The sequence below is a fragment of the Accipiter gentilis genome, chromosome 1 (genome assembly GCF_929443795.1).
Source record: "Accipiter gentilis chromosome 1, bAccGen1.1, whole genome shotgun sequence".
NCBI lineage: Eukaryota > Metazoa > Chordata > Aves > Accipitriformes > Accipitridae > Astur > Astur gentilis.
In genome coordinates, this window is record NC_064880.1 from 10,947,800 (window position 1) to 10,972,605 (window position 24,806).

Below are 24,806 nucleotides of genomic sequence, written 5' to 3' on the forward strand. Positions count from 1 at the left end.
AATCCAGTTTCCCAGAGGTGCCAATTTCAAGGCAGCAGGAAAAGCCTTAGTGCGAGACTCTTTCTTTGGCATTTGCTGTTTGTCCTGGAGTAGGCAACATACCAGATGTGAGGAATTCTTTTCTGCACTCATATAGCTTTTCTGTCAAATGAAAAAGGAATCTATACACTTAATTTTTTTTATTTTTTTTTTCCGAACATCAGTTCTGGATTTAGGCACCTAGTTGCTGGGATAACTCCTTAGCTTTATAGGATTGACAGTCTTTTGAGAACTTAATTGCTGAGTTGAGGGCCCATATATACAAAATAGTAATAATAATTCAACAGTTAAAAGTAAAGGGGAATAATTTAAAAGCTATGATGTAAGAATATTACTATGATCCATATAAGAACCACAAATTGTTTTAAATTCAGGACAATATTAACAAGATATCTTTTATTCCAGTGAAGACCCAGACAAGAAAGACCTTATATAGGAGAAAAGCAAGTAGGCAAGCAGACTATCACAAAAAGAACTCAGCTCAAACCCCAACAAAACCATAAACCAAAATCCCAAATTATTACTAGCTTTTATTTCATATATAGCATATAAACAGGGGCAGATCCTTTCTTCACAATCTTTCCACCAATAAATAAAAACACAAGGCAGTATTTTAATCTCAAAGTGATTCCAGCATTGCAGTTTGGACTTCCTTTCTCCCAAACAGAGCTTAATGAACATGAAAATCTGCCAAAAGAAGGGAGCTTCCATACAACTATGTAGAAAGTGTTCCTGTGCTCCTCTGCATCCATTCCCTAAATTGGCAACAGTTAGTACAAGTAACAGGCTGAGAAATTTCTGGTTATGAAAGTGTTGCTAAACACCAGGAACTTGTGCCCAAGTTACCTGCTGCAGTTCTGTTACAAACACACATATGACACATGCAGACCTACAGGAAGTGAGATAGTTATCCAACACACTGGAAAGCATGGGCTGGAAAAGATAACCCCATGCTGTGGAGTGTTGTGTGTAGGGGAGTCTAAATCACAGGCAGATTTAGATATTAAAAAGACTGCAGGAGACTGCTCAGTTTCACCCATCATGTTCCAGTCAAGACATAATAGTGGAAAATGAACCTGTGCCCAGGATATTTTCGTTCCAGTGTGACACAACTCATGCAGAACTGAAACCTCTCAGATGAGGTTTACAGTCTCCTTGTTGCCCTAACTGCGCTGCCGGTGGCATCTGATCTGACTATTTCAGGACTACCCCTGGCATGTCAATATGAGCTAGCAGCTCCTGTTTTACTGTGGTGAAGATGGAGCCCAAATATTGATTTGTGAAAGTATGTGATCTTACAGTAGGAATGCACAAACTTCCTGACTTGACACATCTTCTTTGGATTGTTTCATCTTTATTCAAAAGCAACCAGCGCAGGCAGCATTGGCACAGATTTCACACAAATCATCTTGGACAGCCAGGCCTGTTTGTTAGAGAGAAAAAAGAGGGTTTAAATGAGATGGCAAGAGAATTTCTTGGAGACCAGAACCAAACATCAAGGGATTTGGAGACTCCTTTCCATTACTGTTTTACAAGTTTTAATGTTTCCTGAAGTTATTACTGGTATAAGTAAAATTAGTTCTTGGAAAAATCTGGCTTAAAGAATGAAATCAAACCTGAATTCATTGAGGAAACAATGGGAACATGAGAGAGCAAGAGAACAACAGGACATCTTGTGCAAGAATGCTGGGGATGTGGCTCGTATAATCAAAATTTTCATTATATTGGTAGTGTTTCTTCCTAAAGTGTCCATTGTGTTGGACAATGCAACATAATGGTTATGCATAACAATGGTTATGCAACATAATAAAATTAAAAAGTAGACACTGTAGCAGACAGTTCACAAATCACTATGTGTGTCTTGGAGACAGACCATGCCAAAGACCTCATTTACATCTCACACCTCTTTTAGACTACTTGGAAAAACACCTTCTTCTACATTGATTAGAGAGAGCAATTAGACCTGGTTACAACTTGTAGTTAGCTAGAACTGAGTGATATAACCCTGCTTTTCCTGTAAGCCAGAGGAGATCATGGGCACTCTCACTTTAAGACATGTAAGCTGGTGTGCAACTACTTGGAGGAAGCTTTTTCATGGCTACAGCACCCTGATCTGTAAAGGCTACAGCTAAACGCAACACAGCAGGAATTTTCTCACAGGGGGCTCACAGCTAATGTAGTCCAACCCTTGCAGGAGGGGTAGTAGAAAGGCAGTGTGGACTCTCTCAGCTACTTTAGAAGTGACAGAACAGTAATTACGTTTCTTTGCCTGCTGCTATTTGTATGTTTAAGGTTTAAAAGTGTGATAAAAATGGCAACTACGCAATATGAGCTACGTACTCAGCCTCTCAAAAATCATAGATGCATCTTCTCTTTTGCACACAGATTGGAACTCCTCAGGGAGATCTTTTTCATCACATGGAGAATAGCTAGCCATTGAAACCACCATGCGAGGGTTAATGTGTGTGTTCTCATCCATAAGCTCCTTTAGCTTCTTCACAGACTCAAGGGAGAATTTCAAGTCTCCATCCTATGTAGACAGAATCAGAAGAAAAAGGCATTAGGAAGTCAGTCCTTAGGGAAATCCATTCCATTCTATTTCAACCATGAGTTCTCCCAAAACCTATACTACAGGGAAAAGACAGTGTTAAAACAAAGCCTTGATAAAAAATTGGTGCTGATTGAAGGCAATATGATCAGCTCTTCAAGGCGAAGACCTTTTGGAGCAGCAGTGAGATCTAGCTGGCTAGTCAGGGCTTTCGTTATGTGTCACAGTGGATGGAGACCGAATTACTGCATTTCTCTATTTTCGCTCCCATGAGAGAGACCCATAAAATCTGGGGTCAAAAGATACAGGCTGGGAATCTTTAGCCTAGAAAGAGATCACTGGGCAATATGTGGTAGAGATTTACAAAATCATGAGTTGAATGGGTGTAAATGGAATTTATTTTGTTCACTCTTCTAATACACCAGTGGAGAACTTCAAGTGTTGGCTGTCATGTGGCAGGCTCTAGCCACACACAAGCAGATATTCCTCCACATTACACATTGTTAAGAGCTGAAAAGCCTCACCCCAAGGTACTGTGACAAGTTTCCATGAACTTAAAACTTGTCCACACAATTAATGGAACACAAGTTGCAGCATAAATATAATGCTTCTGACTCAAAGCTCATACCAGAAGCTTCAGGAGGCTGGGAGAGCATTCTGGGAAATAGTACTCCATGCTGTAGATTGCTAGAACCTGTGCATCTGTTAATGGCCATTCTCTCAGTTTTGAGTGAATCCCACTGTTGAGGTCATAAACTTAAATTGCACGTTGCAATTATTAAGCTAGGTGCATAAAGTCTGCGTACGTCTGCAGATAACCAGAGTCTGGTCTAGAAGAGAAATAAGCATTTTCAAATTGACCTTTAGCATGTGATTTAACCTCATTTAATGATGAACATGTAGTCAGTAGGATGATCAAGTAACACCTACTCATTCAAAGAAATAAAGTGACTCTGATACAGCATGAGACCAAATACTGCTGTTTGTTTCATAGTCTCCTGAGTCCAATGTTGAATAGTGTGAGATGGCGGGGGGGGGGGGGAGTTGGTTTTGGTTTGTAGGGGTTTCTTACAGAATCACAGAATTTTGGTGTTAAAGAATTAAGAAAACCCAACCAGATAAACTCTGGACATACATTTACTTAACAAAGTCAAACTCTTTTCTACTTGCAATCAATTTGTGATTTTACTTGGTTTAATTTATTAGTCATGGTTGCCTATGAAAAATTAACTTTTCCTGTATAAATGTAGTTCTGGATTCAGATATTGGTCACAGACCTCAAAAGCATAAACCAGAGAACTAAAAAAGGATGGATTTCCACAGGTGCAATTTCAGAGAAACCATAAAGTAGGAATGAACCCCAAGATGTATATGTTCTGGTGACAAAAAGCAACAAAGGAACAACAAAAAAAAACCCCAACACCCTCCCACTTCAGATGAGGAAGATGTATTAGAGAGAGCTCAATCTGAGCAGCATCTTTTCTCCAAGGTGAAAGTGCATACTGTGTTGCTGAACTAAGAGATTTTATCACAGAAATAGTACAGGCCAGAACAATCCATCTCTGTAGTTTTTCTGGTTTTATTCCACACCTAGTAAACCATCTTCCTCCAATATCCATTATATTCATTCAAGATCTGTGATGGAAAGTGTTGAGATAGTGACACTCAGTCTTTTAAAACATGATATGAAGTCAAACAAACTTCACTTCTGCTTTGCAGAACATTTTGTTAAACTAACAACTTCAGGCATATTACAGAAGAGGGAAGGAAAGTGTCAGGAAGAATTTCAGAGAACAAAAGCATAAGCCACCTTTGTGCACTGAGTAATTAGTCAGACTTTAGGGACCTTAAGTAGTCCAAGCGAAAGGAGTGCAACACGCATGCACAGTACACCACACATATATTCAGGAAAATACAGATTTAATGATTAATGAGATAAGAATTCAAACTACAAAGAGAAGCTAAAACTCCAGAGCTGCACTTTCTACATTTTTACTCAACCTAGAAACAGCTATTCTCATTTAGTTAATTTTTTATGCCTCAAAGTGGAAAACTGAGATATTCTTTTATTAAGTAGGAAGCTCTCTGTTCCCCTGGAGGCTCTAAATGTTAAAGAATGGTTTGGAAGAAAGGAATAGCTTAAACCTGCTATCCCTGAATATCTATGACATCCAAAGGAGAAAAAGAGGATATTTCAAGGCACAAAGATAGTACCTTATCCCTGGAAACCTACTGCACACATATAGAGAGAGTCAATAATTGTTTAAGAAGTATGCGTTCGCTTGGTACTCTGAGGAAGTTATTAACATTGCAATCAAATTGAAACATCCCAAACTATTACTAAGGATGAGTGCAGACAGATCCAACACACTCCCAAGTACAGACAAGAGCACTGAAGTAGCTTAAGTGCTTCCATGTTGCATGTAGTATCAGTCATAGGTGCTGTGTATTTTGGAAAATTTGGTATAGCCTCCTCTAATAGCTTATCTGCCTATTACTATTTCATTGGATCTAGCTAAGAATTTCTTTCACCTTTTTTTTTTATATGTGATATGTGTGTAGGCTCCATCACATAAGCTTGTAGAGCGTTTTCATAAAGAACTTCCTGCTTGGAAGCAGGTGAGAAAAGACAACTTCTTTTTTGTACATCATTCTATAAAGTCAGAGGTGTCCCCAGTTCTTCCAGCTTCACAACACATGCAGTTATGTGCAAAAAAACCCTCTTGAAATGCAATGCCTCAGTCAGCAAGGGATTTCAGAGCAGTGATATGGCTGGTGAAGTTAATTAAACTGTAGCAGCTTGTTAGTAATAACTGAAGCATTTTACAAAAAGAAAAACCTAACCATAGGGAGATGAAGTTGGATACCAAGCCAGAGCAAAGCAAACATTCAGGTCTATTAGTTTAGGTCAAGATTCCTGTTGCAGCCACATTTCGCATAATATCAGGACTTTGTTGAACTTGTAATACCAACAAATTAAAGAGCAGAAAACTCACCTGAACGTAGACTGCCTGAGAGCTGTGCACCAGTAAAAGGACTGCAAGGACTGCAAAGGAAAGAAAGCCTTTCATAGTGTCTGCAAAGTATAGCCTTTCCTAACCTGAATATATTTTATTTTCTCTGGCTTTGGTCTTTCTCTTTCTTTCTTTTGTGTCTCTCAGACTTTCTGTCTTCTTCTTAGCACTCAGACCACCTAGCCATCAGAGCTCTATGCTCCCAGTGCAAAGCTGGAGCTTTATAAAGACTTCACACAACATTTGCTAGGTAATCCATTAATCTAAACTCTTTATTGACATATAATAAACCTTCAGTGTACTATCAGTTATCTACTCATTACCAGAGTAGGTCAGTCACGCCCAGGCAGATCCTGGGGTTTATGAGTCCCTCCCACATTGAGAATCTGGCCATGACACAGGCAGGCAAAACATTCCAGCCTACAATAAATAAATGGTGGAGACGGATCTAACACAACATCTGAAACTCAGTCTCCATATGTCAAATGTACTCAGGTTTCTGGCCACTTCCTGCAGAGCTGTGAGAACAAGAGAGATTTGGAAGGAGACAGATAGAAAAAAAAATTGATCTCTTGCACTGATTGCTGGCCAGTCAGTTCCCTCTTCTGGGGACTCCAGGTACTAAGACGGTAACAATGGACCGAGGCAGATAAACACAGGCTGTGCCTGCATACAACCAGATATGCTTTTTGCAGCATCTAATTAAAATGCACACATTAAAAGGCATGGGGATTGTCATTAAGGGTAAAGGCTGCCATGATTCAAATCTATTTCTTTGTGACTTTCAGTCTTATCCAGAAACATGGTAATGTCACATAGATGGAGAAGCATCAATATGCCTCACTCAGCTCAGTTCTGCCCATCAAGCTCAGGTCCTTTAATCTGTAAATGATTTCTGGGATACTGTGTCTTTGGAGTAACAACAGACATCATGCCAAACAATCTTCCTGATACCAGCAGAACAGAGGAAGGCAACAGTCAGCCACTAAGCAACTTTCTCAAATCTCAGCAATGTTTTATGCTGGCAAAGGCTGTAATTCTTACTGTATTCCAATCTATTGCTAAGATTACAGTGACAACCACCATGCTGCTTTGTATAAAATTCCAGAAACTAAAGCTGCCTGGAGTTCCCAGGCAGTGGGCTTGTAGGGAGAGAATGGGACTTCTCTGGTTCAGCATACTCAAAAAATTTCAGCAAAGCTGAAGCTACCCCTTAGCTGACAGTGCTGACTGCTTACCGATAGACTCTGCTTCTCTAGTCTCCACCAGTGCAGTCTACTCATCCACGAAATTTGAACCCCTTGAAGCACCTTTATTACTACAAAATGAGCTTGCTGTTATGCTTTCTCTGCTTTCTGTGCTGCCATGGCCAACAGCCAACACACAACTCCAGAAAAACTCATGCCTGTGCCCTTAATTACTCCAATATTGCTCAAGGGTATAACAGCAGAGGGTATAGCGACAATCTTCTCCTAGAAACTTTGCAGAGGTGTCACAAGACATGCCTAGAATCCAATTAGGTGAAGCTGAGGGTAAGAAAGCAATTAAATGTAAGGAATAAAAAGGTATACTGAGAGGCATGAAAAAGGCGATTGAAACCCTGCTTCCCATTACATACTTGGTTCCCAAAACTGCTGGGTCAGGACACCTGTCGGAGCATGGACTACCACTTTTCTTCAGTGTCATGCTTGACATGCTGATGGCATGCCATAGTGGAAAATCCCAGTGCTTCTGATCTGACTGCATTTCTGACAGTGGAGAGGTACACACTCTCTCCTCCACCTCCTTTTAAAAACCTTCAGAGAGAATTATGGCTAGCTCATACTTTTTTTTACTACTTTATGTAAGAGTTACATGAAGCTCTGATACCAGTTTTGATCCATTACTTCATACCCCTCATTTCTGTCTTGTTTAAGCAATATTGACATACCAGTCAAGTGAAACCCTTGAGAGGAACTGTTGCACTTTGCTGCCTGGATTCATCCAGTCCACCTATAAGTTCTGAAACCCCAAAATTTTTCCAAGTACTTGGAAAAAAGGACTCCCTGTCAAAACTCAGATCTTGTGTCTCCCCTGTTCGGTATTGTGTTTCTAATTAATGGGAAACACTTATGCTTTAGAGGAAGTGGGGTCTTTGCTCAGAATAGTTGTCAAAAGCCTTCAGTGGCGTCTTAAGAGGGCTCTGAAGTGGCATCCCCCCAGGCGTGGCCAGGGATGATGGGAGCACATATCTAAGCAGATAGGATCTTTAAGAAATAAGAGAGGCACCTAACACATTTAGTCACCTCCAGGAATGACTTTTTTGAGGCTGTGCCTTTGAATTAAAAGGTCTACAGCCAGCACAAATCCGGAACTAAGCCTCTAAATGCTTTTTGTGCTCAATCTGTAGCCACCCTGAGTTTATCCATGAGAATGGTGAGAGCTGAAGAGAAAGAGCTACAAGGTTTTTGATACCAGGTGAATCTTTAAGTATGCTGAAAAGACAAACAGTGTGTTTGCATCTTTGTTTTTACTGGAGACCCCCAAAATGGACAGAGCACTCCAGATGCGACCTCACCAGCGCTGATAGAGGGGAGGGATCACCCCCCACAACATCCTGGCCAAGCTCTTCCTAATGCAGCCCTTGGCCTTCCCTGCCACAAGGGCATGTTGGTGGCTCATGCTCAATTTGAGCCCACCAAGACCAAGTTGCTGTAAAGCTACTGGCCAGCCCCCAGCTACTACTGTTGTATGGGGCTATTCCTCACCAGGAGCAGGACTTTGCATTTCCTTTTGTTGAAGAGGACAAGACTTCTGGCAGCCCATTTCTCCAGCCTGGGCACTCCTTCTGCAGCAGCACATTCCTCCCTTGCCCAGGCAGCAGCACCTGGGAAGGACTGTCTGTTCCTGACAGCTGGATGGCAGAAGAGCAGCGGGGTCCTGAGGCCATGCCCCTGAGTCAGACCTGCCTTCCAGCCCCAGGGAGATGTCCACAGGCAGAACAGGGTCGGGGTGGGTTCCTCTGGGGTTTGGCCTCTCCTCTCCCAGGTCTCGGTCCCCAGCTGATGGGTCTGGGCTTGCAGGGCAGGGGGTGTCTCAGAGACTGCAGAAAGCCTCCAAGACCAGACCTGGTGCACTGGAGTTCTTTGCCCTTCTCCGTATGTCCAGTTGAACACCTTTTGGTTTCTCCTTCAGCTTTGTGAATAATATGGAGCTCTGAGACCCCAATAAAAAGCACAAGGACATCCTGGCAATGCTGTAATCCGCCCTGAGATGCCAAATAAAGACACCAAAGGGCTGCTCCCAGCTTCAGTCCCCAACCGGTACCTGACAGGACATTCACTGGCAGGTCTTTGGAAAGGATGGGCTGCTGAAGATCCCGTGTGCTGGCTCATCCTCGTTCAAAAGCAACCTGCATGCATGCTACCATCCATCCCCAGCACCCCTCAGAGTGAATGGGCACACACAGCTCAGCCCAGTCTTGCCTAAAGTGGGAGCAGAGCACCTTGGAGAGGACGAGACACAAGCATGCAAGAAGGGAGAGGAGGGGAAGGCGGTGCCCAGGAAGGTGGACAGAGGGCATCTGAGCACCCAGGGGTAAGAATCAAGGCTGCCCAGAGGGGAAAGAGAAGCTCAGCACATGCCTGCAGGGTTACAGGGGATACAGGATTGGAGCCAGAGGGCAGTGGAGGAGAGCGCGCAGTGGGCAGTGGAAACAGAGAAGGGGTGAGCATGCTGGGAGGGAAAGACAGGAGATCTGTGCTGTGGCCATAGGAAATGGAAGGCATGTGAGCATCCTGGGAGGGAGTAGAGGCTATCCCAGCACCTCTAGGAGGGAGTGGAGGAGATCTAAGCATGTCTGGAGAGAAAAAAGGGACTCTGAACTTCCACAGAGGAGAAGGCAGGAGACCTGGAAGCTTGGATGGGACTGAAGGGGACGTGCACAGAATCACAGACTGCTTGAGGTCAGAAGGGATCTCTGGAGGTCATCCTGTCCAAGCCCCCAACTCCAGCAGAGCCACCCAGAGCTGGTTTCCCAGGACCATGTCCAGAAAGATGGAGACTCCACAACCTCCCTTGGCAGCCTGTTCCAGTTTGTCCCAGATGCGAGGTGGTGGTCTCAGTGCACAGACAGGTAGAGAGGTCAATACCTGGTTGGGTGTCAGGCTCAGACGTGGTGGTTAATGGGTCCTCTCTGCCCGAAGGCTGGTGGCCTGGGTCTCCCAGAGGCTGCCCTGGGGCCTGTCCTTTTTAACATCTCTGTTGGTGACCAGGGGAGGTGATGAAGCACCCACCATGTGCCTCTGCTCCCAGGGAGACCCCAGCTCTGGCCCTCTGCACAGACTGTTCCCCTTTTGCAGATCATTGAAAATGTCCCCAGGTGAGCAGGTTTCCTGGCCACGCTGGAAGGTCCTGTTCACTCCACAGAAAAGGCCACAAAAGCTATTTAACCACATAGAACCCCAGTCTGCTTGAAACTGAGACTTGAAGCTTCTTGAAACTAAGTGAGTAGCAGGTACATGTTAATACAAGCAGTCCTGGCGTTTCCTGTGGCAAGCATTTGGATGCTGGTCCAGTTCCTCTCTGTCACACTAGACATCATTTCTGGCAGCGGAATCTCAAGAGCTGCAGATGGCCCCTGGGCTTACGTGGATGTGGAGCCACCAGCAGTCCTTGACATGACGAAATTTGCCTGCACCTGTCAGTATACTTGGATACAAAACCTGTGTCTGGGGAAACAGGCAGAAGCTGTTTGTCATGACAAATACCTATTTAGGAAGGGATGAACTACAACAAGCCACCTGCCTGAAGAGATGCTACAAACCAAATGCATGGAGCCAGTGCAACATGAGTTTATCCTGAGTTTTTATGGTGCACAGCAGGCTCTGCTGTGGAATTACATTTCAGCAGTAGCACTGAATGAGGCCTTGGCCTCACTTCATGGTACAATACTTTTCAGAGACAGGAGCTTAGACCTAGGCTCACTTCTCCCTTTGAGAATTTCTCTACAAGACTGAAAAATAATTATCCACGTAATTTCTTATTAACTTTCTAAAGGGTATTCCTGAACCCTTCCTGGTGTGCCCTGGATTATTATCTATTCTTTACAGGACAGGCTTCAGAGAAGATCACTGTCCTATTTTGACAGTCACTCCAGGAGTACAGATATAAGGTATGGATTTATTTGCCCACACATACCTTTCGAGGTTTCAAGGTACCCCATGTGTCCCCCTAAGTCTGGCAGATAAGACACAGACCTTCTCAAAAGGCCCCAGGAATCCAGGCAGTAGATCTGGGGAGTCTCATGTGGCCATAGAGAGCTTGGTTTGGGCTGCTATATCAAGCATCACTGCCTAAAGAAGACTTATTGCCTAAGCCTGCAAAATTATGCAGGATGAGCCCTGGAAAAAAATTAATGGTTCTAATCCCTACCCGGAGCAGATCAATAATGTTCAGTTCTCTTTAGCATAAAGAGGTTGCTTCATAAAAAGGTGACACTGTGAATTGGCTTTATTAGTCCCATTTCACAGGAAGTGGCTAAAAACGGAGGGATGAAGCCACGTACCCAGAGTAGCACTGGAGGGTCATGGCTGGCTGGGGCAAACATCTGACTTCCTAAGCTGATGTTGCTGCCTTAGTGACTGAAAATGTCTTCTAATTTTAATGTTAATTTTCTCATAGTGTATAGTATTAAAAAAATCATCATTAAGTTTCCCACAGTTTAAATGTATCTCTTAAACACTGATACACTTTTTATGTAGTAGTTTGCTCCTTTGCAGGATTTGCAGCAGATCAGGTGCAGCATGTAACTATGGGAGCCACTGAAATAAAAACTCACCATAAACAAAAGCAGAACCTGTCAGCCCCTTTTCAGCCCTTGACCAAAGAAGAAAAACAAGGAGTAACTCCACGATGAAGCCTCCGCTCCTCCCTGGAGCTCAGTCTCACCTGACCTCTGGTCCCCATTCCACTGCACCAGAGGCCACAGTACCCCCAGGAGGGTGCCCCACACACCCCAACCCTTGAGCCCCAAAACCCTCCTGCAGTACGGCAATGCCATTGCTAGTAGCAGGCCACGGGCTGTGAACTGAGTTTGCAAGGCCTCCAAGCTGGAGCTGCTCAGGCTTGCTCTGCTGGGACAAGTCCTGGCCAACCTGTAGCAGGGCTTTCACTGGGTTTAGCTGTCACAGTGCTTTCTGTGCTGACCAGGTGGCCATAGCTCATTCCTCCACCTTGTGCTTCTCTGGAAGGCAGAGAGGTAGCTCTTCAAAGAGTTTTCCTTTTCAGGAAATCAAAAATACCCCAAAATAAAACCAGCTGAAATTACTTACATGGAAGCTCACGGATGACACATGTAGGTTTGATGGCACTGCTGGAGTGGGATAGGACCTCCTCAAGGTACATTTCCATTGTACACATCATGCAGAAGCCTTGCTCCAAGCCTGAAGAGGGAAGGAAGGAAGCAAGCAATCAAGCCTCTCAGTCAAGCAAAACATACACAGCTATGGGCAACCTCCAAGAAAAAAAACACCTTGAAGTTACAGGTACAATCTCCACTCTCCACTCACCATCCTCTTCTCCTCAGGTGCCAATATCCCAACAGCCTTGTGGCACTGCACAACTTTGCGTAGAAGAAGTATATCCAGAATGCCCATAGTAAAACAGACAGTCTGTATCAAAACTGAACAATGTACCAGATGAGAAAGCACCCAGGTGCCCTTGTCAGAATGAATGCTTAGCGATAGGGCAAGTGGTTTCCAGGCTTACTCCATCCAAGAATTTGATTCAAAGCCAAAGAACACCAACTCAAGGGTTTCAAAAACAAGGAATAACTTTCTTCTCCACACAATTCTAGGTTTTAATACAATCAATCCCACAGAAATTTCTGGTCGAGTTCATATATGGCTACCTCACTTGGCTTTCTAGGGGTTGGTTAGGGCATTATGGAAACTAGCTGGGAAGCAACTCTGAGAATCTCTGATGCCCACATCCTCCAATTTAATTGTCTTTCCAGCAGCAGAAAATCCAAATGCCAAATACTCATTAAAGGCATTACTTTCAAACGCACTTCAGCATTCACAGGAAACAAGAAATTATCTTCCCTGCAAGTTTGACCATGGTGCATGAAATCAAACACCACAGGCTCCCTACACTATGCTGAGCCTGTTTATTAAGGCAATTTTCAAAGCCAGCTTCTACAGGAAATAAGAGCTGTCTTCCCAGAGTCACTGCTGGTTTCTCATCCCTCAGAGCTGCCCAACAGATTTAAAAGAACATGTGGAAAGGACTCACAGGACTAGCTGTGCTCCTGAGAGAGCAGGTAGTTGGCCAGCTGGAGTGTGCATATCCAGCACTGCAGGACGGCATTGAGGAAGCATGTTGTATAGGCCCGCTCCAACATTGTGTCTGTTGCCAGGCCATGCAAATCTTCTCCAGAGGAAGTAAGACCCTTTGTGGTGAAGCCATTCCCTCACTAATGCCTGCAAGGAAATCAGATGCTAAAGGATATCCTAGTCCTGTGACTGAGAAATGGCTATTTTCAAAGTAGTCTTTTGGACAGGAACACCCAGAATAACCAGCTCTCATCTATAACCCACATACACAGTAGACAGCCTTAGCACTGCCAAAGGAAGGTGAGGGCTGCCCAAATGTTTCAGTCCTGACCACTTCTGTGTGGGAGCCATAGCTGGTGGGTGCCCATGTTGGACCTGGGCTCTGGCTAGGGTTAGGTGAGAATGTGGGTGAGGGTTAGGTGGTAGAGCAAGTGCAAAGCCCCAGTGCTCATGGGGTGTGAAGGCATTGCCAAGGGAAGGTGAGGGCTGCCCAAAACTTTAAGTCCTGGCCTCTTTTGCATGGGCCCTCTAACTGTTGGGGTCTGTTTTGCACTTGGGCTCTGGCTACAGTGAGGGTCTGGGGAAGGATGAGGTTTAGGTGCAGGGTGCAGTGCAGAGCCCAAGTACTTGTGGGGCTGCAAAGGGGCTGCCAAGGAAAGGTGAGGGCTGCCCAAACCTTTCAGTCCTGGCTACTTTTTCATGGGAGCCCTACCTGGTGGGATACACTTTGGACCTGGGTCTGGTTATGGTGAGGGTCAGGGGGAGGGTGAAGGTTGGGTGCAGGATGCAGTGCAGAGCCCATGTGCTTGTAGAGCTGTGAAGGGGCTGCCAGGGGAAGGTGAGGGCTGCCCAAACCAAAAGTACTGGCCACTTTTGCGTGGGAGCCCTAGCAGCATGGAGGAAGCCCTTCTGTGTTCTATTGTGTCAGTGCAGTGGGGAAGCCTTTGAAGCACACAGGGAGGGGAGATGTGGGCTCCTCCTCGACCCCTCAGTTTTCTCCTTCTCCCTCCACAGCTCTGCGGGATCAGAGGAAACCTGTCCCTTCCGCATCTTCCACATCACAACACTCGAGCTCTAGGCTGGGGGGTCTGCTGGGAATGGCAGCACACCCTGCACTCCTGGAGCTCCTGTCAAGCTCAAGCTCAAGCATTGCAGGGCTCCAGGTCACTCCAACATCTCTTCCTCAGCCTCCTTCAGGGTCTGACAATCCTTCCTGGGCACAGGGTATGCGTCTCCATGCGCCACAGGGCTCCAGGTCCTGCTGATGTCTCTTCCTCAGCCCCCTCTGGAGTCTGAGCATCCATTAGGGATGCTCCCAGAGCCCAGCTGATCTGGGGCACAAGGGAAGCTTCCCTGCAGCTCTCACTAACTGCCAGCATAACCCTTGCACTCGCAGAACCTGCAGGGAAGGATGCCCACCTGCTGCCCCATGACACTTCCCCACACCCAGGACAGACCCCCAGCATGGCCCCAGTGGCACTCCCCGGGAAGGGGCATGTGAATGTCACAGAGCTTTGCTTCCCTGACAGCAAGACCAACACTGACCTCTGGCCCATAGTAGTGGGTTCTGGATGTGAGGTCCACCATCGGGCCCAGTTCTTCTTTCTGCTCTTGGATTTTCTTCATGAAGTCACGAGGCAAAGAGCTTTCCTCCAGAAGAAGGTTCTGATCACAACTATGAGAGGAAATAATGTTGAACAGCAGGCATTAAACACAGGCGTCCTGTGACAGGTTGATGGAGGGAGCAAGTCCTGCAGCAAGTGCTGCAGAACCTCCCAAAGATGATCCCTTCAAAGAGAAAAATGCAGGCAACGAGTAAAGACAGACACACAAGTTACACGGAGCTAAACCAGAACGTGCTCAGGCCCTCACTACTTTAGGACTGTTCAGCTGAGGGTTTCCAGGACTGACCAAAGACTTTCTATCAGGCCAAAACTCTGCAGCGTGACAAACACACCCAGAAACTGAAGTTCTTGTTTGGTGAAGGCTTTACCACAGGCCTTCGCCTCAAATGGAGGTGAAGAAACAGCCCTGCTCCCCATCACAAGCTCTGCAACCCCACGGACATGACCCACAGTGTTTGTTTCAGGCACAACTGCTGTTCTCCAACCACTCCAGAGCAGAGCTCACCCCCAGGACACAGCAGCAGGACCTCCAGGGACAGCCAGGCAGGCAGCTCACACACCAGTGGTGCCGCCATACTGACTCCTCACAGCCTCCACTACCGAAACTCAGCTCTGGTACCATGTTCATCGGGCTACACGGCCTCTGAGCACCTCGCAGCACTGGTAAGGGCTGCCTGCAGGATCCCTCCTGCCCTAACAGATCTGGCCCAGACAGACCTCCTTGTATCCGGGGTGCCCAGGTGGTGCTGCTGGCATCCAGAAAGCTGCCAACAACCCCCAGAAGCCATTCCTCCTCACCCCCAGGGTGTGCACACCACTGCAATCCTGTCCCACACTCTGACTGGTCAAACAGCAGCAACCATGCTGTGCTCTTCTCTCACCACTTAATCAAAAATAAACACCAAAGTGAACTGCCGGCACCTTTTTTTACAATTTTTGAATGAACTTGCTCATTGATTCTTGGCAAAGTGACGCATCACTGCAGCCAGTCCACCTGAAGCTGGTTCCCCTGTATTCAGCACTTTTCCCTGTACTCAGCACTGGTGAGGCCACACCTCGAGTACTGCGTTCAGTTTTGGGCCCCTCACTACAGGAAGGACATTGAGTTGCTGGAGCGTGTCCAGAGAAGGGCAACCAAGCTGGAGCAGGGCCTGGAGCACAAGTCTTATGAGGAGCGGCTGAGGGAACTGGGGTTGTTTAGCCTGGAGAAAAGGAGGCTGAGGGGAGACCTTATCACTCTACAACTACCTGAAAGGAGATTGTAGTGAGGTGGGTGCTGGTCTTTTCTGTCAGGTGGCTGGAGAGAGGACAAGAGCAAATGGCCTCAAGTTGCACCAGGGGAGGTTTAGATTGGATATTAGGAAAAATTTCTTTACTGAAAGGGTTGTCAGGTATTGGAACAGGCTGCCCAGGGAAGTGGTGGTGTCACCATCCCTGGAGGTATTCAAAAAGCGCATAGACAAGGAAGGCACTTCAGAACATCATTTAGTAGGCATGGTTGATGGTTGGACTCAATGATCTTGAAGGTCTTTTCCAACCTAAATGATTCTAAGATTCTAAACCCCACAGCACAGTGGTCTTAAACCACCATCTCTACTCCATTGTGGTACTGACATCCCCTCTACTGGCATCCCCACCTCAGGCTGGTACTGGTGTCCCCACGAACACCACCTCCACCCCACGCTGCTACCATCACCCCCAGTACACGCATCCCCCATCCCACTATAAGCAATGCCCACAAGTGCCTCCTGGGGACCCCCACAAAGGGATACACCATGGGTTCTGTTATGAAAATCTCATTCCCTAACTATTGCACCTAACTATATAGTATTTCATACTATAAAGGTATGAAATTGTATGAACTTTCTTAAGACAGATAGATAGACAGACAGATACAATTTACATTGTATACAGCATAGTCATGGTTAAGTCAGCATGACTAAAGGACCCCAGATCATTGCAAGGAGGACAGCCCCCACTCTGAAGAAGAAAGGATACCCCTGGACTACCCAGATAATGCCAGCATCCCCACCCCTTCAACATCTCTGTGAAACCCTCCCCTTATCTTGCATCAGACATAAGGAACTGCAGCAAGACCAACCTGTTGCAAACTACAAGGGCATTGCCAAGGCATGCAGAGATGCAGTTAGAAAAGCAAAAGCTCAGCTCAAATTGAAATTGGCCAGAGATGTCAAAAACTACAAGAAAGGGTTCTTCAGGTACAGAACCAACAAGCAGAAACAGAAGGAAAATACTGGCCCGCTGTTAAACAGGAGAGGTGAATTAGTCACCAACAACGCTGAAAAGGCAGAGGTTCTCAACACTTTCTTCACCTCTGTCTTTACGAGCACTGTTGGACCCCAGGCCTTGGGAACAAAAATCCAGGTTGATGCAAACACAGACTCACCATCAGTGAAGGAAAAGCTGGTATGTGAACTATTACAGGAGGTTGACCCCTACAAATCCATGGGCCCTGACAATATCCACCTGAAAGAGTTAAGAGAGCTGGCTGGCATCATTGCGAGGCTGCTCTCCGTAATCTTTAAGGAGTCGTGGAGATCAGGAGACGTCCCAGAAGACTGGAAGAAGGCTTAAAGGAAGATCCAGGAAATTATAGGCCCATCAGTCTTACTTCACTCCTTGGGAAAGTTATGGATCGAATCCTCCTGGGGACTATTACAACTCAAATGCAGCAGGCTCGCACTCCTCCTGGTGCTCCTGCCCTGCACGTAACCCCCCAACCAGCTCTGCCCACCAATATCTCACCCCATCACCCCTCTTTGCTTCCCCCAAGAGAGAGGTTCCCTCTCCAGCTGCTGATGGCATCAGAGGTGCCCGGCGTGACCTTCACTGCCCCAGCCATGCTACCACAAGTCACTGCCTGGGTGCTGTCCCCTGTCCTGGGGCTACCAGTGTCCTATGAGCCTGCCTGTGCCCACACCGTTACCTACCAGCTGGCCCAGGCCACCATCTAGCAGGGGGTGCCAGGGCACCTGGGGGCCACAGGGCAGCTGGTATAACTCCCCTGTGAGGTGCTGCTTCACCCCATGGCTGCTCCCTGTTTCCCTGCCAATGGCTGGGGACAGCATGTGGTGATGGGGATGCTGCTGTCCCACCAGCAGATGGGGCTGGTGCCATGGGCTGTGGTCCATAGGGAGCCCCTGTACCCCATGGCTCAGCACTGGGTGCAGGGCCTCCCTGTGCTCCACACCCTGCCCAGCAGCACCAAGAAGCCATTGGAGGCCTCTGACAATGACATGGTGGTCATTGAGGACAGCATCCCTGACACCAGCCCCCACTGGCCTGCTCCAGCTCTGCCAACCCGGCAGTGTTGCGTTAAAGGGTAAAGAAGTTTGGCAGAAAATATACCACCTTGCATTCCAGCTTATCCTCAGATGTCAGAGGGGCTGGGGGCGGCTAGGTTTAACTTCTGAGTGATGTCCAATTCAACACTATAAGTCTGGTCGCATTCAATACGCTGAACTATCACAATGATGGATGCACTTAACAGCATACTGAACTCTCAGCTTAGCCGTGTTCAATGCACAAGAATTACCAGACTTAGGGATTTTAGTTGCGTTAACGAACTATCATGACTAGATTAATGAGCAGCACAGTTTATTAAAGCAACAGTACAGATTCTTTTGGATTGCCGGTAATAAATACACTGTCTGCAAAGCACGTGCAAATAATAATACAGTCGACTACAAGCACGCTAAATTATGGGAAAACTCTATACGGGGAAACACTCGGTACAACCAAGGGCTCAAATCTTACCCACCAGGCGTTCCTATGGGGTGGGAGAGAGGTTCAGCCCGTCAACTGATCCCAGAAGTCAGCGATGTCCTCCTGACTTGTCATTGATGGTGTCTTCCCTAACATTCCTCCTCTCTTAAGCCCTTTTATATTTTCTTATTTTTTAGGTGGAGCTTGAGTGACTCTAGTCATACATACCTTTACTTTGATTGGTATAAAGTTCTCTCACTTTACTTTTAAAGGTATATGCTAGAGAAAATTCAGAGCACATGCTCAGTGAGGGGTGGTTGCACCTCGGAGGTGGGCAGGTTTTGAGATGGAGGTGTGTTTTGGCATTATAATGAGATTATAATGAGCAAAGTTCACCCAGAGAACATGATGTAGCGTGTCACTACTCCAGAACTGGGCACTTATGATATAAACCAGAAGTAAGGCCATAGAGTTGACAGAACCCCCACTGTTTCACCTCCTTGCTTCAGTGGATTCAATGCAGGGACCTTCCATTCTTGTTCCAGCAGTTCCAGTTCCCGATCCCTGCAGTGATATCACAGAGCCTGGCTGCAGTGTCACCACTCCACCCTCCGTGTTGTTTCTCTTAGAGTCAGCATACCAAGCTCCCCTGGTGCTGCTAACACCTAAGGTTGCAGGTTATGTTGCTTAGGCCATTATTATGGAACAGATTTCTTGTATATCCACTGCATTCCATCCTGGAGGTTTACCTTCCCTTAAGCAGGGGGACGTATCAATAAGTCACCTCCAGCAATCATTCCACAGGTGGAACCAAGACAAAGCCTAAAGGTGAGTTTTTGGGGGCGGCAGAGCCCACTGGCAGGCCTCTCATGCCCAGGAAAGCTTGCATCACCCCACTGTTGGGCTGGTTTTGATTGCTTTTTCAGCAGGGGTGACCATCCCAGCAGCCCTGGAGAAGCCCCTGGATCTGCCTGAGCTGGGGACAGATGCTTCTGCCAATGCCTTTCCTGAGCTGGCAGCGGACAACCTGAGGTTTCAGGACTACCAGTCATTCACCATGGACATCACCAACACGCTCGGCTGGCTCAACACTATGAATGGCAAGGACACCGTCCATGATGTTCCCAACATTCCCAACAGCCCCTGCTTGACTACCCTCCTCAACAAGCTCCCTGATCTCTCAAGAGTACGTGGCTCCCCAAGGAGTAAGCAGCAGCAGTGGGGCTGGGGAACAGCGAGGACACTGTCACCAGTGTCTCCAATGTCCCCGACTTGACAACCTACCTCAAAAAGTTCCCTGACCTCTTGGAGTACAGAGCAGAGTGGCCACGCCATGGCGAAAGTGGAGGCGATGATGCTGGGGGACAGCAAGGACACCACCCCTGACAACCCCAACAGCTCCAGCTTGAACACCTTCCTCAACAAGCTCTCCAAGTACATGGCAGAGGGCGGCTGCCCCAAGGAGCGAGCATCGGTGGCAAGGTTGGGGGACGGCGAGGACACCATCCCCGATGTCCTCGACATCTCCGACAGCCTCACCAGCACTGCCTTCCTCAACCAGCCCTCTGACTCCTCACAGTACAGGGCGGAAGGCGACTGCCCCAAGCACCAAGTGGCAGTGGCGATGCTGGGTGACAGCAACTCCTTCTTGGGGGTGGCAATGTCCCCCTTGCTGGACCCCAAGGGAAGCAGGGCAGGGTGGCAGTGGTCCTCCCCACCTGGCTGCCAGTGAGTCCTGTGGAGACTTCTGTGGAAAGTCCCGTGGAGAGTCCCTTGAAGGGTTGTCCAAAGGGTGTACTGAAGGGTCCTCCAGAGAGTCCCTGAAGGGTCCTCTGGAGAGTCCTCTGCTGAGTCCCACAGCTGCCCCAAGGCATCATCTGCCCCGCATGGCCCAGTGGTGGAGGAGGCGCTGCGGAGGCAGCCACACGTGGTTTTGACCCACTTGCCGCTGCTGCCGGGCGTCATCTCCTGCCAGGTGGTGCCCAGATCAGGAGAGGTAGGCGGCAAGCAGGCCGAGCGCTCCACGCCAACCAGGACCCCCAAGACACAAGAGACCTCCCCACGGGACAACATCCTACCCAAGAAGAGGAAGAAGATGGTGGTGTGCTGGGTGGTAAAACACTCAAAAACCCTGTGGGAGAGGAAGCCAGACAGGGATGGTGTGGCGGGCAGCAGCAAGCAGGCAGCAGCAAGCAGAGGGTATCCAACGGCAAACACATCCCCAGCAAGCAAGACAGAACCCTGAGGGATGCCAGGGGACAAAGGGGCCCCACGCTCCCCGGCTGCTGTTGATAGGTTAATAGAGAAGGTGTGGAAGCATGGATCCCTGCGACATGCAACCTGCACCCACCCACTGCAGTCCCAACTCTCTCCCAGATTTCTATTTCTTTCTTAATTCATTAAAGGTTTGATGTTCATTTCACAGCACCTCTGCCTGCAGTCATTCACGCAGCAGGAGGTGGGGGATTAATGCAGCCCCCGCTGCATGCATAGATCTGACCTGCCACCTCTTCACCCCAGTATATGAGGAACGCCCCATGATTCCAGATGGAGACATTTAAACAGAATCTGAATTCCTGGACTTGGGGCAAACAAACTAGAAAGAGCTCTTAAAAATCTATCTGATGCCATGAAAGCCACAGGCAATTGCACAGTAGATGCCATTTCAGCCTTGCAACAGGAAAATCCTTCTTTAGCTTTGATAGCAGGACAAAATCATGTAGTACTTGATATGCTTACCCAGCAACAAGAAGGCATCTGTGCATTGATTTATACCACCTGTTGCACCAATGTTAACAAATCTGGACAAATTGAACATGACGTCTGTGCCATTTACAAACATTACACCAAATCACAGTATCTCCTGGTGGATTTTCACTTTCTGATCTGTTTAGTTAGATACCATCCTTAAATTTGCAAACATTATTAACAAAAACTCTTATTATTCTTTATCCCATTAATAAGTAATATTCTTTATCCCATTAATAAGTTTTGTTTCGATTGTGTGTTTTGTTTCGATTAAGCTTTGCTTTGCCACATATCATAGAACCAAACAATTGAACACACCGATAGCAATTAATCTCGCTTTTGCCCCCTGCTTGGGAAATCCTCCTCCTCCACCATCTCTGCATTCATGCCCAGCCATTTCGCATGTGTAGAGGCAAGAGAGGCTCACACCCTCACCCTGCAGGGCTGTTAGCCCAACCACTGGATCATGCCGTTACCCATGCCACAAGGGGTGGAGTGTGGTGAGACGCTCCTGACCTTGAGTACGGCATGGGACAGTGGAAAGCACTTACATGGCGAGCTTGCACTGCTTACACTGCTGCACGGACCTACTCACACACAGACACCTATGACCAGCTGCATATAATTACTTGCGGATCACCAACCCTTTTGAGACACGTCCAGCTTTGTATGTAAACTATGTGCCTACCTCAACTTGTCAGTCATACAACTGAACAGAGAAGGCGCAGCCCCATAAATAAGGCCCCCCGATGCTAACTCAGGGTAGCTCTCATTGGCTGGTCCAGGGGTGCTGCCCAGCAAAGGATACGTCCTTACACCACGACAGAGAACACGAGAGGTCGACAATTTCCCTCGCTGTTGCTCATCAGCGGGTAAGATTAATCGTTAACGGTGTTGTACCTTGCCTACACAGCAATTGAGGTTTCCCCTTCTCTCTTTTGCTCATGGTTAGATTGCTTGCACTCCACTCAGGCTTAATGATATTGATTGTCAATTTATGTTATTATAATAAGGTTGATCAGACTGGGTCCATAGACCTTTGCCGCTTTATCGTCCAATACCAAAAGAACCCTTGTTGTGTGACAGGCATCCACCTCTGATGGAAGTTTTAAGCAATAGCCTGTGTTTAGCAAAGAAAGCTGGCAAGAGAAGCACCAAGATGTACACAAAGAGAAAGCCCTACAGAAGTTTCCTCTGCCAATCTAAAAATTAAAGGGAAAAAAGGACTCAAAAACCAGAGTGGCCTTTTCCATCACCCTGATTTAAAGCACAGCAAGCATCTTTGATTTTAACACCGCTGAAGCAAACCTAATAAGCCTCCTTCAGAACACTGCTTTGGGGTTCAGGAGAGTCAGGCAGACCAGATTAAATGCTCAGAGCTACCAATACAGAACACGGAAATGAAGAGGCTATTTTGAAGTAATATCTGTACAAGGAAAAATGGAATTCAGCTTTTTCATGATTATAACAACTGTGATGTTCACCTCAGAAAAAGACGGGAATGAGGGAAAATAACCTGCCTAGGTTGAAGGTAGAGCGCGACAAGGGATTAATTCATTCAGAGACGGCAGGAAAGACATCCCACAATTAGGGTGAATTTTACTTCTGAAGAAACAGCATCAACACCCTGGCAGCATAAAGGCTACAGAAGACTACTGAGAAGACTGGAGTCCCAGGCTTTTTGCAGGACCATTATCCTGCAAGGGGCTTTGCCTTGGCAAAGCAACAGCAAACCAAACATTGCTACTCGAACTACAACGTCATGATCCCAAGGGGCTCAAGTCTGTAAGACTTGGATAAACTTAGCTGAGAAAATAATTGGTCCAAATGAAATGCACCTCCAGGAGACAGAGGTCCATGGTCCAAGCACAGCACTATGCTATAAGATTTACTGACTGAACCTCTACTCTTCTACACAAATGCTAGTGATCTCCATAAAAAGAAAGCTGGTTTAGCCAGTTCTCCTCCAAAGCCCTTACATTGGTAAACCCAAACAAACAGCAGGACCATTCTATAGACAGCCACAGCAAGCAGAAAGGCAATCATTTGTTAAATCCATGTGGAAAGCCATTCCAGCAGAAAACAGAATCCTTACCGGACTGTTGGCAAAACTCCCCACATCTCTGGGCTGGGGGCACGTCAGCAATGTATCCACATCTCTGACATTCGGGGTCCACAACAAAGACGGTTTCCATTCTGTCACATCCTCTCAGCTCAAACTGTTGGCAGGAGCTGGCTCATCCTGGGTCTTAGTACCACTCAGGCACGTCACCTGCAGTCCAGAAGTACCCCTGAAAACACCCTTACAGCCTGCATTAACACAACATCAGGCACTTGAAATGTAAACACTGCCAAGCCACTGTTATTTGCATCACATACAAAAGACCCAATTTAGCAAATTGAGCCTTACTTCTACTGAAACCTTCCTTACAGACAGCTCACTTTCTGTGTTCTTAAACTGTAGTAAAGACCTGTTCTAGCACAAATGCTTAAACCCTGCCTACAGCAAAGAAGCCATTTAGGCAAGCCCAAGTTTTCCTCACTGCTGCCTTGCTTCCCAGAAATCAATCAATACCACAAGCTCCCTATAAAGACTGCATAAAAAAGCTAATTGCAAGTGCCTTTACTTGCTACTATCTTTGTCAGGCAGCATTCTGGGAAGAAACTAGCTTTTCCTGCTTGCTTTGCTACAGCTTCATTACCTTTAAAGATGATACTTCTTATCTTTGCTACTCCAACACAGCCTGACAGCCCATCAAAATCATACTACAGGTAGGAAACCTTCACCATACAAATATGGGCACGCTACTGGAACATGTTACTCAAAGAACAGGCTCTTTCAACCACTCTTCCTTTTGCTTACCAAAGTTCACAGAGTGTTAGAAAACAACAGCAAAAAAAGTAGGGTTCTCTCTCATGTTTTACAGACCCCATTATATCAGCCATTCAGCATTAAGTCCAACTCCAGCCTGAAACCTAGAATAAAAAACAGTCTTAAAAATTCCCAGAAAAAAAGAAGAGCTTTGAAGTGGCAAAACCAGAAAATGTTCATAAAAGCCCCATCATGCAAGTAGACATCCCTGATCACAGACCAACTGCACCGTTACCGGAGGTAAGTGACGTTCTCCACTAACTGGCAGCCACTGACATCTGGAAAATAGCTCAGGGTCTCTTGTTGATTAGTGCCAAGCACATAGGTTGGAATTGGAGCTGAGGAAGAAAACCATATGCAGTCAGTGTGGTTTCATTCAAGTCCTTTACAGTAAGTCCACTTCACATTTCTGAGGAATCACAGCAGGTCCCACCCATCCTTGCAGACCCCAACACCGCTCCTGTGCAGCCTCCCTAGGAGCAATAAGCACAGACAAGAAACCTTCCTTCAAAATAAGGCCCACGATCCTGCTGTTTCAACAAGATGCATAGAGCACCAGCTGAGAACAACCTCTGCTTTAACTACACCTAGCTGTGCTACCTACATAAGGAGATGAGCTCGCAAATGATCCCTAGCCCTAAAGACACAGATCTTCCATGGGGTAATGCTAGGTAAATACCAGAGCAGAAGGACACCTGGTCATTCAGGTTAAGCTGATGGGGAGAAGGACTAGAAAAATATGAAGGAAAAGACTGAGTAGCTGAGAAAGGTGCAGGGAAAAGGCCAGAGAGATGGAGAAATCAAGAAAAATAAGGACAAGGAGTCTTGCAAAGATATGGAGGAAGAAGTAGGGTTGGGGAGCAGCACAGAGGGATAGAGAAGGTGGGGGGGGGGGGGCGGAGAAAGGAGGGATAGATGAAG

General features: G+C 46.7%; 1 protein-coding gene across 4 annotated transcripts; it reads right to left on the reverse strand.

The window, feature by feature from the left end:
• Window positions 1–580: 580 nt before the first annotated feature.
• On the reverse strand, window positions 581–23,352 carry LOC126043035 (guanylin-like). Of its 4 annotated transcripts, XM_049810893.1 has the most exons (7): window positions 23,109–23,352; window positions 14,460–14,589; window positions 12,874–13,061; window positions 11,913–12,023; window positions 5,584–5,633; window positions 2,380–2,569; window positions 581–1,462 (listed from the first exon to the last, which is right to left on the reverse strand). In XM_049810893.1, exons 4-7 carry the CDS (start codon window positions 12,001–12,003, stop codon window positions 1,398–1,400), a joined length of 396 nt encoding a protein of 131 aa, XP_049666850.1. In that variant the 5' UTR covers window positions 12,004–12,023; window positions 12,874–13,061; window positions 14,460–14,589; window positions 23,109–23,352; the 3' UTR covers window positions 581–1,397. The 4 variants fall into 4 exon arrangements, 3 of the variants coding, with proteins under 3 accessions (XP_049666850.1, XP_049666858.1, XP_049666871.1); XM_049810901.1 differs by lacking the exon at window positions 12,874–13,061; XR_007507331.1 differs by lacking the exons at window positions 581–1,462; window positions 5,584–5,633 and having other exon boundaries at window positions 2,489–2,569.
• Window positions 23,353–24,806: the final 1,454 nt, after the last annotated feature.